This window comes from Erinaceus europaeus, chromosome 2 (assembly GCF_950295315.1).
Source record: "Erinaceus europaeus chromosome 2, mEriEur2.1, whole genome shotgun sequence".
NCBI classification, from domain to species: domain Eukaryota; kingdom Metazoa; phylum Chordata; class Mammalia; order Eulipotyphla; family Erinaceidae; genus Erinaceus; species Erinaceus europaeus.
The window spans coordinates 160,174,913-160,191,283 of record NC_080163.1 but is presented as its reverse complement, the minus strand read 5'-3'; the positions used below and the strand labels follow the sequence as shown (position 1 = coordinate 160,191,283).

General features: G+C 43.9%; 1 protein-coding gene across 1 annotated transcript in view; it reads right to left on the bottom strand.

Annotated features, from left to right (window-relative positions):
• Nucleotides 1-13,069, bottom strand: part of BRD7 (bromodomain containing 7) — a 59,123-nt gene extending 46,054 nt beyond the window's left edge. The window contains exons 1-2 of the mRNA XM_007538424.3: nt 12,781-13,069; nt 12,270-12,478 (exon numbers count right to left, since the gene is read on the bottom strand). Of these exons, the coding sequence (XP_007538486.1) occupies nt 12,270-12,478; nt 12,781-12,829 (258 nt within the window). The 5' untranslated portion in view covers nt 12,830-13,069. The remainder of the gene's footprint in view (nt 1-12,269; nt 12,479-12,780) is intronic.
• Nucleotides 13,070-16,371: the final 3,302 nt, after the last annotated feature.

Here is a 16,371-nt window from a genome sequence, read left to right as displayed (position 1 = left end):
TGGTGCTACATCCTTCCTTAAAGATCTCTAGAAAGGGAAATAGACCAGATTTACACTCAAGTCATTTAAAACAAACATATCAGATAAAGAGCAATAGAGTGTATGAGAAATCTCTAGGTGGAGAGTCAGAAAATAAAATGAGATTCAACAGGAAATTAACAGTGGAGGGGAATGGCTAGATAGAGAAAGATTTTCTAAAGCAGTTGAAAAAAAAAAAATTCCACCATGTACCGAAAAGGTGGAGACCTATAGAAAGACATCTTGATAAAGAAATCAGAAAGAACCATTAATACTTATTAAGGGAGGATTAGTGCTTATGAGGGGAAAAAAGTCCATGATAATTGCTAGGAAGTTCAGATTTTGGGGATAAAAAAGTTTAATGAGTTAAGGAAGAAACTCCTCTCAACAAAGGTTAATTGATCCCTCATGCAAATGATGGTCCAAAAATAGCATTCTAAGCAGAGGAAATACCCCATGTGTAGGAGAGAGGAACAATGGCTATTTCCATAATCTCAAACACATACTTATTTCAGACTATACTCTTATTATTATTATTTTAAAATCAGAGCACTTATCACTCTGGCTTATGGTGGTGCTAGGGACTGAACCTGGGACATCGAAGCCTTTGGCACCAAAGTCTTTTTGTATAACCGCTATGCCATCTCCCCAGTCCCTATATTCTAACTTATCCACTACTAAATGACAAGTTATTTTTATTAAATTGTAATATTTTTGAAGCAAATGTCTATACTTTTAAAGTTAGTGTTTACTCAAGTTATTAGTTCTAAAATAGTTGTTCCAGATACATTTGTTTCACTGAAAATTCTTGTGGGCTGGGGTCCAAGTCTTACATAGTTTTGTACAACAATGACTAACACATAGTATTTAGAGAATTAATTTATAATAAATAAGACAGCATGAAACAGGAACAAGAAAATATTTGACTATAACATCTAAAGTCCTCAGCAAGGTACTGTTCTTCAGGTTGTCTATTTTTGGAGAATGGATATACATTTAGCCCCACCTCCAATAATGCTTCTTTTCTGCACAACAACTCAAAACTTGCCTTTAGCAGCTGACATGGGAATGTAATAGAAAAGTGTTTTTTTTTTTTTTTCATTTTGAAGTTACAGCTTGTTCTTAGTCCTTTGTTGAGTGGCATATGCGACACAATTTAGCTGTTACTTCTAAAATTCTTTCCATTGGTTCCCTAAGGAAGAGTAAGAAATTCTTCACTCTGAACTCCCAGAACACTTTATTCATTAGAATTTTAAAATTTATAGGTCATAGAATTTATTCTTTTGTGTCTGATTCCTCAGCTCAAGCTCTTGTAGGGCAGGAACTGTATTTTGATCTTCATATCCACTGCGCCTAGGACACAGCCTGACACAGAGCAAATGCTAAATAAATGAACAGCCCTTCTACCCAAAGAGTGACATCACATATGCCCTTACAGTTCTTCTTTGGAACTGTAAAATGCTAAAGAGGATTTTGTTATATTAATAGATAAACCGCAGCAGCCCTGAATCTGGGGTGTGGCAGGTGCCATTCAAAGGGCAATTAACTTTGACAAATTTCTCACTTTGCTTGGTGATTATCGTCATTCGTTTTCCCTCTCTGCTTATAAAGTACCTCATCCTCTATGCCTTATAGTAGCTCCTTCCATAAAACTATTTGTAAGGATTAAAATAGTAACAGTAAGATACTAGGGGCCTGTTTTATGCATATGATCCTTTTTACTGTAAAATGTGTATTTAGTTAGATTGTCAGATTTTCTTTAATACCACCAAAGCTGACATGTTGACTAAAACAACAGCGTAAAGTCAACTGTATCCTGATTTCTAAAAATCAGCTCAAATGCTACTTTCTGAGCAGATTTCTGTGATTATCCCCAGTTCCAAGCAATTTCAGAAGCCTCAAAACTATTCTGCCTCTGTTAGGTCACTGATTATTTTCTTCCATCTATTTTGGATATTGGTGTCCATTTTAACCACTCATTCATTTGAAGGCACAATGGGATTAGTGTAGGCCCTTCACATATGCATATACCCCTGAGAGGATCGATTTTTTTGTACTTTTTGACAAAAAGAGAAGTGACAAAAGAGTGGCAGAAACATATTACAGTATTGTTCCAGCAGCTACATGTTGTACCTGGGCTTAAATGCAGGCTTTTTGCATAGCAAAATGTGTACTCTCCAAGGTGTGAGCTGTTTCCCAGCCCATAACTATGTTAGACAAAGGTTTTTTTTTTTCTTTCTCTCTCTTTTTAAAAATTATTTATTTATTCATGAGAGAAATAGGAGAGAAAGAACCAGACATCACTCTGGTACATGTGCTGCTGGGGACTGAACTCAGGAGCTCATGGTTGAGAGAGAATCCAGTGCTTTACCCACTGCACCACCTCCTGGACCACACTTTCTCTCTCTTTTTTTAAAGATATATTTACTCATTTATAAGAAAGGAAAAGGTGGAGAAGAAAGAAGAACCAGAGAATCACTCTGGTATATGAGTTGCCAGGGATTGAACTTGGGACCTCATGCTTGAGGGTCCAATGTTTTATCTACTGTGCAACCTCCCATGTAGTAGCAGCAACTAATGTAATGATGTCTTGAGGGCTGAGTCTGAGCACTTGTTCTAGCACAGACTGTATGATCTTGGGGAAGTCACTTAGTCTCTGAGCCTTAGTTTGCTTACCTATAAGAGAATTTACAAGGCAAGAAATTTATATAATCTTTGCCAGAATATGATATGTAAGAGTATTTAATATGATCCAGCTATTCAGCTTCTGAAGGGATACCTAAGAAAACTGAAAAGAAAGTCTCAGAGAGATACTTGTACACCCATGTTCGTAGCAGCATTATTTATGTTCCTGCCTAATGGTGGAAGCAAACCAAATGCCCACTGATTGATGGATGCTGTGCATGTCCATCTACTACAAGAAAGAGAACCCTGCAGATAAGAGTGCCAAGAGAATATGCCAGTCACAAAAAATGCAAATACAAGAGCTCTATACTAGTCAAACTCAGAGATAGGAAGTAGAATGGTGCTTATCAGCGGCTAAGGGGAAATAGGGCCAAGCAGTTATGAAGAAGCAGTGGAAACTGGTCGGACAACAATGTGACCAGACCTCACACTATTGAACTAGACAGTTCAAACATGCTTCTGTGGGACCTATCATTATGCTATGTGTATTTTACCATGATTTTAGTTTTATTACTGATTTAAGACTGATTTACAAAACTTTGTGCTAACAGAAGTATAATTCCACACCATTCCCACCATCAGAATTCTGTGTCCATTTCCTCCACTGGAACCTACAGTAGTTCTCCCAAGGTCACAGATATTTACCATAATTTAAAAATAAGTCTCACAGGATTATGGTAAGGAGTAAAGTGAGATAACATACATAAAACACAGGAGTCGGGCTGTAGCGCAGCGGGTTAAGCGCAGGTGGCGCAAAGCACAAGGACCGGCATAAGGATCCCGGTTCGAACCCCGGCTCCCCACCTGCAGGGGAGTCGCTTCACAGGCGGTGAAGCAGGTCTGCAGGTGTCTATCTTTCTCTCCTCCTCTGTCTTCCCCTCCTCTCTCCATTTCTCTCTGTCCTATCCAACAACGACAACAACAATAATAACTACAACAATAAAACAACAAGGGCAACAAAAGGGAATAAATAAAATAAATATATAAAAAAACCCAAACATACATAAAACACGAGGTACAGACCTAACATGTAATAAACAGCAGTTATTTGTAGTAAAATGTACAGAGGCTTTTAGTAGTCATAACCGGTGTGTGTTATTTCATTTACAATGACTTCAGAAACAGTTCTGTTAAGTTTTACAAATCATTGCCTTATCAACTTAGTGGCTGACATAGAACCATATCTTATCTTTACTATCTTTACTTATTCTCTTGTGTTTATAAAGCAGATCAAATGGAATGTTTTTTTATAAGCTTTCATATTTATTTTTAGAAGTTATAAGGAAATTTTTTTTTTTAAACTTATTGAGAACAAGCAAGTGACTGGAGTGCTGTGCCAGCATATGTGGTGTGAGGACTGGAAGTCTGCCCTCGACCAGTTTAGTCACCTACCCGGCGTAAGATGAGAGAGACAAAAACCGGTCTGACACACGAGGTGCCAGGAATCTAATTTGGGATGTTCTGTGTGCCAATTCTGCTCTCTACCTGCTGAGCCACCACCCTGCCCATTTATTTTATATCTGATGTGAGAATATCTGAAAATCCAAGACTACCTCTAGGAACAGGCAATAATGATTCCAAGTTATGAGAGCACATACATTCTTTGTCAGATAATTATCATTAAAATGTTGAGGAAGCCAGCAGAACAAAACCAACACACGTTCAGGGGGACGAGGGCGGTATGAGCATCTAGACCACAATCTGACAGAAACCAAGGCACTTTTTTTTTTTTTTTTTTTTTTGAGCAGAGCACCACTTTGCTCTGGCTACTGGTGGTAGCAGGTGGATAACCTGAGAGACCTGATCAAAGGACCAGCAGCCTCCAAGAACCATATGTACTCTGGACCTTCCCAGGCCTGCAGGTGCCATGTGGCTGACTTCCTGCTATTCCTTGGACATCCTCAACATTGCACAGAGAAGAAAGTCCCACTGAAGGCTCCACACCTAAGCAGCACTATCAAAAATTTCCCTCAAGTGGAGGGGATGGGACACAGAACTCCGACATTGGTAACTGTGAGGAACTGTACCCCTGTTATCTTATAATCTTGCTAATCATTTTAAAATCACAAATTAAAAAGTTCCTTCTCCCCACCCCTGGTCTGGCCTGAAGGGGGGGGCAACCCAAACAGGTTCTACAGAACTAATGACATCCGCCCCCAAAACTAAACATGTCCTGTGGTTTCTGCTCCTGAGACCTGTGGGAAGTGTGACTTCAGTTTCCACTTTATTATTATTATTTTTAATGAAAACCATGCACCTACCTGTCCTACTCTGCAGAGTGCTATGCCCAAACAAGACTGCAGATACATTTAAAAGGCATTTAATGGCACTGAAATATAATAGTGACTAATGTCATTTAGAGGCAGAATCAAAAAAATCTAGAGGGACTTGGACAGGAAAAGAGAGAGAGTGTGTGTGTGTGTGTGGGGGGTTTCCAGGAACTTGTCCTGAAGTTATATATAAAAGTGTACAAAGATGTATAGATACCAAGGCTCAGTTCAACATTATGTATAATATTTAAAAGTAATATTACATGGAATTAAACATGGTATGTCAATATAACCAAATATGATGGAGCTAATAAAAACAAATGGGATACCTGATAAAATAAGATGATAAGGTATGCTTGTGTTGTGGTGCTAACTGTGAAAGAGCTAAAAATCAGATGTGGTTAAAAGGGACTATCTCAACTTCCAGGGAAATAAGATGATGGCAGAAACAAAGCACAGTAGAGACGACAGATGTTAGCATGCTTGGGAGACAGAAGGCTATGAGAAGTTGCAGAACAGGAAAAGCAAGATACCACCTGCATGAAAAAGAGGTAGAAACCTATCAGAAAGGTCAATTCTCCAGACCCAGGGAAAACCCTGAAGTTGGAGATACAAGGAACTAGAGGACACAGACAACAGTCAGAAGTGAGGAATGATGATGAACTGGAAACAGAGGGCTGAGAACCTAAGATTTTTCAGAAATAACTGGCCACTGACAAACCCTTCTCTGTGGTGACCCCAACAGGACTTTGGGACTATTAGCATACAAATGACACCACCCTGAGGAGGTGCTTCAGAGAAGGGGATGTATAAAAGCTGGGACTTTGAGCACGTGGCTCTCTCTCTTTGGCTGCTGTTGCTGCTGCTTCTGGTCAGAAGCTTCTTCTGGTCAGAAGCTTCTTCTGGTCAGGTATCCGCCATGGCTGCTTCTCCTGGGAACTGAACACGTGTGACTCTGCTAGCCGGTAAACTTTTAGACCCCTCTACAGCCATGAGCAACCTTTACCAGAGCTTATAACTGTTTATCTTATGGGACTAAACTTCGATAACCATATTCAGACTTTATAGACCTAGCGTATGCTTAACCCTTGATGATAATTGCTTATTTTGCCTTTTAGTTGTTTCACCCTATTAAACCCTGTATTGATTAAACCAGTTCCTAGCTCCTGCTGTGAATTCTTCTATATGCATCACAAGCAGTGGCGTCCCCAAGTTCAAGTAGCTCCTGGGTGGCAACTGTGGCATATCTAGGGTATTAGACTGCTGCAAAGCACAGGGACCAGCTGTAAGGATCCCGGGTCCAGCCTCCCCCCCCCCCCCCGCTCCCCACCTACAGGGGAGTCACTTCACAGGTGGTGGAGCAGGTCTGCAGGTGTCTTTCTCTCCCTCTCTCTGTCTTCCCCTCTTCTCTCCATTTCTCTCTGTCCCATCTAACAACAACAATAACCACAACAAGGCTACAACAACAAGGGCAACAAAAGGGAAAAAAAATGGCCTCTAGGAGCAGTGGATTCATGGTGCAGGCACTGAGCCCCAGCAATAACTTTGGAGGCAAAAAACAACAAACAAAGCAAAAAACAAAAAAACCAAACCAGTTATTAGACTCACTGAGTTCCAAGTCTTGCCTGAGATTGCCTTGGCAGGGCCAAAGCAAGTGACTGTGGGCTTTATGATAGCCTGTACCACCAGATGCACTCCCCACCCCTACTCTAGAGAAACTGAAGAGCCCAGGGAAAATAACTGCTGGGTGCAGACATATGATTGGGAACTGTCCAGCCAAATGGCCAGGTCTCTGTTTAGTGATTCAATGGCAAGTCTATTAAGCAATAAACTCCGTATAAGCAGAGTACTTCACAGCCATGTTTTTTCCCTGTATGCTTAAATACAGACTACAAAAGCACACCAGATAACTAGAGGATGCTTTTACCATAAAAGGAGGCCAAACGAATAAATTGAACTTAGAAGCAACAGCGACAATGTATGGAGTAAAAGAAAACCTTTTTTTTTTCCCTTCCTCTCCACGAGGGTTATCTTGGGGCTCTATGTCTGCATGATTACTCCACTCTAGGGTGGACTCTTACTTTTTTTTTTCTCCTTCTTTCTTTTCCTCCCCCTTATAGATGGAGAAAAACAGGAAAGGATAACACCAAAACATCACTTGTGAAGCCTCTCCTGGGCAGATGTTCCCATGTGGTGTTTGGGGGTCCAATGTGGGTCCTTGTGCATGGAAGAGTATGAATTCTACCAGCTGAGCTATCTCAGACTCTATGAAAATCCTGGAATCAATATTCTCAGAAAATAAGATACTGCATGTATTATAAAACCAAGGACAGAATACTAATAAACAAGGACACTTAACAACAGCAGAGTCAGAAGATAAAGCTTAGGGATTCTCTTGAGAGGAAGAACACAAAGGAAAAGGAAAAAAAAAAAAACCTCAGAAAATTAAGAGAATCAGTCTATATGTCCAGTATCTAAATGGCAGAGGTTTTGATAGGCAGAAAAAATAACCAAGAGAAGAAAGTCACTACAAAAACACTTCAAGCAAATCTCTCATAATTGGGGGCTGGGAAATCATTCACCAGGTAGAGTATGCACTCAAGGACCCAAGTTCAGATCCCAAGCACCACACGAGTGCCATGTGCGACACTGGGGGAAGCTTTAGGAATGGTGGATCAGTGTTAGGTTTCTTATTTTCTCTCTCTGTGTGAAACTCTGATCAAACAAACGAACCCTTTTATTATGATAGTGAAACACAGCATTGAAGAAAAGAGCGCAGTGTTGGTAGAAATGGACTCAAGCTGGGGGTGGGAGTGTTTTGCAGATACCTATCATGGGAACTTAACAAACTATGTCAAAGGGACAAACTGTGGCACATCTGGTTAAGAGTACACATTACAGTGCACAAGGACCTGGGTTCAAGCCCCCAGCCCCCATATGCAAGGTGAAAGCTTCACAAATGGTTAAGCAGTGCTGTAGGTGTCTCTTTCTCTATCCCCCTCTAAATTTTTGTCCTATTAAAAGTTTTAAAAAAACACTAAAAAAAAAAAAAAACTGTCAAAAACTATATTGTGTAACCACCCCCCAATAAAATAATAAAAGAAAAAAAAGTAAATAAAGAGGGAGGGAAAAAGAGCCTAAAAACTTCATACAAGAATTATTGCAGTTTCCAATGGCGGAAATAGGAACACAGAACTCTGGTTGTGGGGACAGTGTGGAATTATACCCACTATCTCATAATTTTGTAAACAAATATTAAATCACTGATAAAAAGGGGAAAAAAAGGAAGAGAATGCAGAGCTATAGAAAAAAATGGGCAAACATATAGATGGATAGATATAATAGTCAAACTATATCTGTGACCTTGGGAAAACCACTGTAGTTTCCAATGGAGGGAATGGGGACACAGAAGTCTGGTGATGAGAATAGTGTGGAATTGTACCCCCGTTATCTTGTAATTTTGTAAGCCAATATTAAATCACTAAAATAAAACACAATAAACAAGAAACCCTTGATCCAAGAGCTGGTTACATACAAAAGAACTAACAATTAGAATGGCAATAAACTTCTCAACAGAAAATCTGGAAGCTAAAAGACAACGGAATAATGCTTTTAAAAACCAGAATATGGTTCAGTTCTGGTTTATGGCAGTAACGGGGATTAGAGCTGGGACCTCTGGTTCCTCAGGTGTGAAAGTCTGTTGTGTAAACCACCAGGCTGGTTCCCTACCGTGAAAAATAATAATAAAAAAAAAAAACCAAAACATTGCTCAGCTCTAGCTTATCGTGGTGCCAGGGACTGAACATGGGACTCTGAAGCCTCAGATTTGAAAGTCTCTCTGTTTAACTATTAAGCTATCTCCCAGCCTGAGAAAATAATTTTCAACCTAAAATTTCATACTTAGTGAAATCACCAATTAACCTCAAAGATGAACAAAGATTTTCAAACACATTAAAAACCTTTCTCCAACAAAGGCTTTCTTAGAAAGTATCTATCAGAACAATGGAGTGCATCAAGAAGACTTGGGATTCAAGAAGTCGAAAAAGACATGCTCTAAAGAATGACTACAGACCAGAGCAAGGGGAAGCCATAACCTTGGTAAAAGTTAACTTTTACCAAAAGGGAAGTGTCTCACTGTGGAAAACAGAACTCTAGAGTTTGGATAGAATTTACATATGATAACCGCACACATATGCACAGCTAAGCAAATGGTCAAGATTAGGCCCATTTATACACTTACACTGAACTGAGAGAATAAGGGGGGGGGACTGAAGGGTGTGGAGCTGCAGAGGAATGCTAATTCAGTTCTCACCTATGCAACATGACAGATATAAGATGTGCTCCCCCTGTCAAGCCACCTCATCAGTCACTTTTATAATGCAGAAAAGACAAATCCAGATGGTTCTATATGGTACCATGGCTTGGTCCAGGGCACTACAAATGGAAGTTGTAAGGACAAGATTAAAGAAATTCTAACAGAAAAAAAAAAAAAGATAAAACTAACCTGTGGAAACCTGTTCAAGATACGGTAACTGATTTGTTTTTTATTGTCACCAGGGTTATTACTGGGGCTTGGTGCATACCTGCACCATGATTCCACTACTACCGGCAATCCCTCCTTTATTTGGTAAGGCAGAGAGAAATTGAGAGAGATGGGGGAGACAGAGAGGGAAAGAGGCAGAGAGACACCTGCAGACCTGCTTCATCACTCGTGAAGCTTCTCCCCTGCAGGTGGAGACTGGGGGTTCAATCCTGGTCCTTGCTCCTGGTAACATGTTCACTGAACCAGGTGGCCCCACCGCCCAGCCCCCTCAGTAACTAATTTAACAAGTCATTTGGTATTAATTAAATGAGGATATGCAGAAACTGTCAAGTAGTCTAGGGTAGTGCTGTCCTTGAGGGGAAGGTTTGTTATTTGTACATCTTACAAATCAAGATGACTACTTCTCTATGAATATTTCTACGAATGGCACATGGCTAAGAAAAAGCTCATTTTTATTACTGGTATTAAGGGTAAATAAAGGTCACTGACCAAATTTCTTTGTGGGTGGGGGAGATAGCTCAATTTGACAGCACAGGACTTGCTTGCCTGAGGACCTAGGTTCAATTCCTGAACATTTATGCCAGAGCTCATCAGTGGTCTGGTCTTTCACAAAAGCAGTGCTAAGGGGTCTGGCACTGGTGCACCTGCTTGAATGCATGCATTACCACTCAAGGACCAAGGTTCAGGGCCCTGCTCCCTACCTGCAGGGGAGAAACTTCCTGAGTGAGGGAGCAGTACTACAAGTGGCTCTTTCTCTTCCCTCCTACTGCCCGTAGCCCCCTCAATTTCTCTGTCTTATCAAACCAAGAAGAGGGAGGGGGAGGAGTGGATTCATAGTGCAGAAACCAAGCCCTAACAATAACTCTGGTGGCAATTTTAAAGGAAGTTATAAAGTCTTTTTTTTTTCTTTGATAAACTTTGAAAGAATGACAGCTGCTCATTATGTATCTGGCATTTTGTATTTACTTTAAAATACATTAAAAACCTTTATATATTTGATAGAGACAGAAAGAAATCAAGAGGGAAGGGGGAGGGGGGGGAAGAGAGAGACCTACAGTATTGCTTCACCATTTTTGAAGCTTCCTCCCTGCAGGTGGGAACTGGGGCTTGAACCTAGGTCTGCCATTACCAGGCCCCTCATTGTATTTATTTTAAAACAAAATTGGAACCCCAATAGAACCCATCTATTTCTGAAATGTCTATTTTTGACAAACCTGAAATACCATTGAGGTCTTCTCAAACATGATTAAAAAAAATTTTTTTTTTTTACCTTTTCCTTGAAGGAAATAGAAACAATCTTTGAAGTGGCTCCTGAAAATCAGGACTTAGCTGCTTACTCATCTAAAGTGAAAACAAAACTACCTTACAGAGCTGCTAAAGTTGGGGCCAGGCTGTGGTGCACCTGGCTGAGCGCACATGTTACAAGTACAAGGACCTGGGCTGGAGCCCGTGGTCCCCACCTGCAGGGGGGAAGCTTTGCGAGTGGTGAAGCTGGGCTGCACTATCTGTCTGTCTGTCTGTCTCTCTCCCTCTATTTCACTCCCTTTCCTCTTGACTTCTATCTCTATCCAATAAACAAAGACGTATATATGGAAAGGTTTTATATATATATGCTAAAACCGGGGCCAGGTGGTGGCACACCTGTTTGAGCGCACATGTTACAATGCACAAGGACCCAGGTTCGAATCCCCAGTTCACACCTGCAGGGGGAAAGCTCTGCGACGGTGAAGCAGGGCTGCAGGTGTCTCTCTCTGTCAACCCTTCCCACTTGATTTCTCGTTGTCTCTATCCAATAAGTAATATATATAGGGGGGGGAGAGATATGGAGAGGGATGGAGTGAGATGCTAAAACCGGGGTCAGGTGGTAGTGCACCTGTTTGAGCGCACATGTGACAATGCACAAGGACCCAGGTTTGAGTCCCCAGTTCCCACCTGCAGGGGGAAAGCTCTGCGAGGGGTGAAGCAGGGCTGCAGGTGTCTCTCTCCCTGTCACCCTTCCCTCTGGATTTCTGGCTGTCTCTATTCAATAAGTAACACACACACACACACACACACACACACACACACACACACACACACACGGAAAGAGAAAGAGACAGGTGGATAGAAATGGAGAGATATGCTAAAACCGGGGTCAGGTGGTGGTGCACCTGTTTGAGCGCACATGTGACAATGCACAAGGACCCAGGTTCGAGTCCCCACCTGCAGGGGGAAAGCTCCTCGAGGGGTGAAGCAGGGCTGCAGGTGTGTCTCCCTGTCACCCTTCCCTCTGGATTTCTGGCTGTCTCTATTCAAGAAGTAACACACACACACACACACACACACACACACACACACACACACACACACACACACACACACGGAGAGAGGGTGACAGATGCTAAAACCGAGGCCAGGTGGTGGCGCACCTGTTTGAGCGCACGTGACAATGCACAAGGACCCAGGTTCGAGTCCCCAGTTCTCACCTGAAGGGGAAAAGCTCTGCGAGGGGTGAAGCAGGGCTGCTGGTGTCTCTCGCCCCCCCTCCACTCCCCTCCTTCTCGCTTCCAATAAATAAACATCATACCGACTCTTTTAAAACAAGGGCGGCTAAAACCTACACCTGACTCATGTTCCCAACCCGCCCTCCCAACCTCCCCCGAAACAAGTCCTTGTGGTCTTGCAGGCACGCGGGCGGCCGGGCACAGCCAGCCCCAGAGACCCGCGACCCGCCACCCGCAGCAAAGCCTCCGCCACGCGAGCGCGGCTTTTACCTTCACGCGTCTCCGCTTCCGCCCCTTTTCTTCCCCGGGAGCCTGCTTCTCGCTTTTCTTTCTCTTTTTCCGCTTTCGGTCTTTGTGTTTGTCGTGGTCATTTTTGTCTTCGAAGAGGCTGGAGTCGTGTCCCGAGCTGCCGGTGGAGAGCTCGGTCACCTCGCTGCCTCCCACCTTGAGGACGAGCTTCAGGGGCTTCTCCACGTAGTCTGGACAGAAGCAGAGAGTCGGGCTGACGCGGGGCGCGGGGCGGCCCCCCGCACCTGTTGAGCGGCCCGCCGGCCGCCCCGCACGTCTCCGGCCTCTCAACTCCCACCCGGAGACCTTCCCTCCCTCCCAGCCCGGGCCCCGGGTTCGAATGCTGCCCCCGCCGGGGGCGCTCTGCGCGGCGTCGGGAGGGTGGTGCCCCCTCGGCGGGCCGGGGTCGCCGTGGGGGATGCGGCCCCCGGGGAGCTCGAAGGTCCGGGGCACAGGGGCGCCCCTCCACGGCCCCGCCCGGCGCTCCCCGCACCTTCGTAGAGGTGTTTGTCCGACTTATGCTTCTTATGCTTCTTGCCCATGTCCGACCGGGCCCCGGTGCCCGCCCCCCGCGCCAGGCCCAGGCCGTGCGGCGCCGCTTCCGGTCCGGGCCAGGAGAGCGGAGGGCGGGAGCGGGGCCCGCGAGAGCCCGCGCCGCGAGGCAGGGGGATGGCGCGCGCCCTGCGGCGCGAGTCCCCTCACGAGAAAACGGCGCGCGCGGGACGCGGCCGGAGCCAGAGAGCGGCGGCGGGGCGGCGAGCGGCCGGCGTGGAGGGCAGAGAGGGGGCCCCCCGCATGCGCGGGCTGCGACCAGCGGCGCGTGGCGGCCTCTGGCGGCTGGAGGTGGCGCTGCAGCGTCGGAGTCGGAGGGGGGGGGGCGGGGCGGGGCCCGGTTTACCTCTCAGAATTGACCTCTCCACTTTGCACTCAGAAGTGCTCTTTCCCTACTAGGGAAAGAGAGGCAGGCTGGGAGTCTGGATCAACCAGTCAATGCACCTTCTGCATCCCACAATGACCTTGGGTCCATACACCCAGAAGGATAAAGAATAAGAAAGCTCTCAGGGGAGGGGATGGGATACGGAGTTCTGGTGGTGGGGATTGTGTGGAGTTGTACACCTCTTGTCCTATAGCTTTGTTAATGTCTCCTTTTTAAAATAAATAAATAAATAAATAAATAAATAAATAAATAAATAAAGTGCTCCTTCTTGAGAGATGCAGGCTGGGAGTATGGATGGACCAGATGGGCCAGTCAACGCCCATGTTCAGCGGGGAAGCAATTACAGAAGCCAGACCTTCCACCTTCTGCATCCCACAGTGACATTGGGTCCATACTCCCAGAGGGATAAAGAATAGGAAATCTATCAGGGGAGGGGATAGGAATAGGAGTTCTGGTGGTGGGAATTGGGTGGAGTTGTACACCTCTTGTCCTATGGCTTTGTTAATGTCGCCTTTTTAAAATTAATTAATTAATTAAGTAAGTAAGTAAGTAAATAGTTCTTTCTTGAGAGAGGCAGGCTGGGAGTATGGATGGACCAGTCAACGCCCATGTTCAGCGGGGAAACAATTACAGAAGTCAGACCTTTCACTTTCTGCACCCCATAATGACACTGGGTCCATACTCCCAGAGGGATAAAGAATAGTACCGCTTAGCTCTGGCTTATAGTGGTGCTAGGGATTGAACCTAAGAGCTCAAAGCCTCAGGCATGAAAGCTGTTTACATAACCACTATGCTGTCTCCCAATCCTCTCATTCATTTTTTAAAAGAAACTTTTAATTTTTATTTACTTAAAAAATATGCTGTGTTCCGGGAGGTGGGTGGCATAGTGGTAAAGATTTGGACTCTCAAGTGTGAGGTCACGAGTTCGATCCCCGGAGCACATGTGCCAGAGTGATGTCTGGTTCTTTCTCTCTCCTCCTATCTTTCTCATAAATAAATAAAATCTTTTAAAAAATATATGCTTCTAGCCCAGGTGTCCAACAACTGACGAGTGGCTGAGTAAGTTGTGGTCTACATACACAATGGAATACTACTCAGCTATCAAAAATGGTGAATTCACCTTCTTTACCCTGTCTTGGATGACGCTTGAAGAAATCATGTTAAGTGAAATAAGTCAAAAACAAAAGGATGGATATGGGATGATCTCATTCATAGACAGAAGGTGAAAAAGAAGATCAGAAGGGAAAACACAAAGCAGAATGTGGACTGGAGTTGGTGTATTGCACCAAAGTAAAAGACTCTGGGGTGGGGGGAGGGTTTAGGTCCTGGAATATGATGTCAGAGGAGGGCCTAATGGGGACTGAATTGTTATGTGGAAAACTGGGAAATGTTATGCACGTACAAACTATTGTATTTTACTATCAACTGTAAACCATTAATCTCCCAATAAACAAATTTTAAAAATTGCCTCCATTTAAAAATTGCCTCCAGGGTTATTGCTGGGGTTCAGTGCCTGCTCCCAGTCACTATCCTACCCTTGGCCTTTCTTTTCTGACAAAAACAGAGAGACTGTTTTTCTCAGAAACAGCACCGCTCCCTTGCTCATGAAGCTCTCCCCCTGAAGGTGGGACCAGGGCTTGAACCTGTGTCCTTGAGCACAGTAATGTGTGTGTTCTACCAGGTGCACTACTGCCTACTCCCCCTTCTTATTCATTTCCCCCCTTATTTGTTGAATTGCCCTAGAGTGATGATTATTCACATTTCTGCTCATTAACTTTTACCCAAACATCCTGTGTTAACTTCTGTTTAACCTGATATAGCCAGAGATGTTGGCTATAGGGAAAGAAAATAATGTTTATATTTTCCTACATGACTACCTTGTGAGATAGGAGGTTTAGATGATATATTCTTATTTTGCAGATGAGGAAATGGTAAAGCCAAAGTTCAAGTTCAGATGAGCTGGATCTGAATCACAGGTCCTTTTCACTTGTGAAGATGACAAAGCGTTTTATTTATTTATTTGATAGGACAGAGAGAAATTGAGAGGGGGAGGAGGATAGAGAGAGAGTGAGACAGAGAAATACTTGTAGCCTTGCTTCAGCACTCGTGAAGCTTTCCCCCTGCAGGTGGGGACCAGGGGTTTGAACCTGGGTTCTTAAGCACTGTAATGTGAGTGCTTAACTAGGTGCACTGGCCTGAGGCTGTGTATTTTCTTTCTCTCCTTTTACCCTCCATATTGCTGGCACTTGGTGCCTGCACTATGAATCTACTGCTCCCAGAGGTTATTTTTTTCTCTTTTGTTGCCCTCATTGTTTATTGTTGTTATTGCTGTCGTAGTTGGATAGGACAGAGAGAAATCATGAGAGGAGGGGAAGACAGAGAGGGAGAGAGAAAGATAAATACCTGCGAACATGCTTCACCACTTGTGAGGCGACTCCCCTGAAGGTGTGCAGCCGGGGACTAGAACTGAGATCATTCACGCTGGTCCTTGTGCTTTGTGTCATGTGCTCTTAACCTGTGCTACCACCAGGCCCCTCAGGCCATGTATTTACAAACAATCTCAAAATCACAGCCCATTCCCTAGGAAGGCTCTTCTACTAGCTATTTACAATTTAGAAAGAATTTGGACTTCTGAACCACCTATCATAGGAAGACTTGTAGCTTTTGCATGAATTCCATGGTGATAACTTGTGTTTTGGAACCTTGTGGTGGGCAAACGATAGAAATACAGTCTGAATAAGTGCAAAGCTGTATTGGTTCACATGTCCAGAAAGTGTAGGAGGGGCCCATGTGGTGGAGCACCTGGTTAAGTGCACTTATTATGGTGCGTAAAGAAGGACCCAAGTTCAAGCCCCTGGTCCCCACCTGCAAGAGGAAAGCTTCGCAAGTGATAAAGCAAGGCTGTAGATGTTTTTCTCTGTTACTTTCGCTCTCTATCTTCCTCTCCCTTCTTGGTTTCTCTATCACTATCCAATAAGAAATGTTAAAAAAAAAAAAGAAGAAGAAGAAGAAAGAAAGTGTAGGAGCAGGGCTGGGGTGGGCTGGGGTATGTGGAGAGGTGGTGCCACCTGGCAGAGCAAATATGCAAGGACCTGTGTTCAAGATCCCCCAGCTGCAGGGGGGAAGTTTCACAAGTGGTGGTGCAGT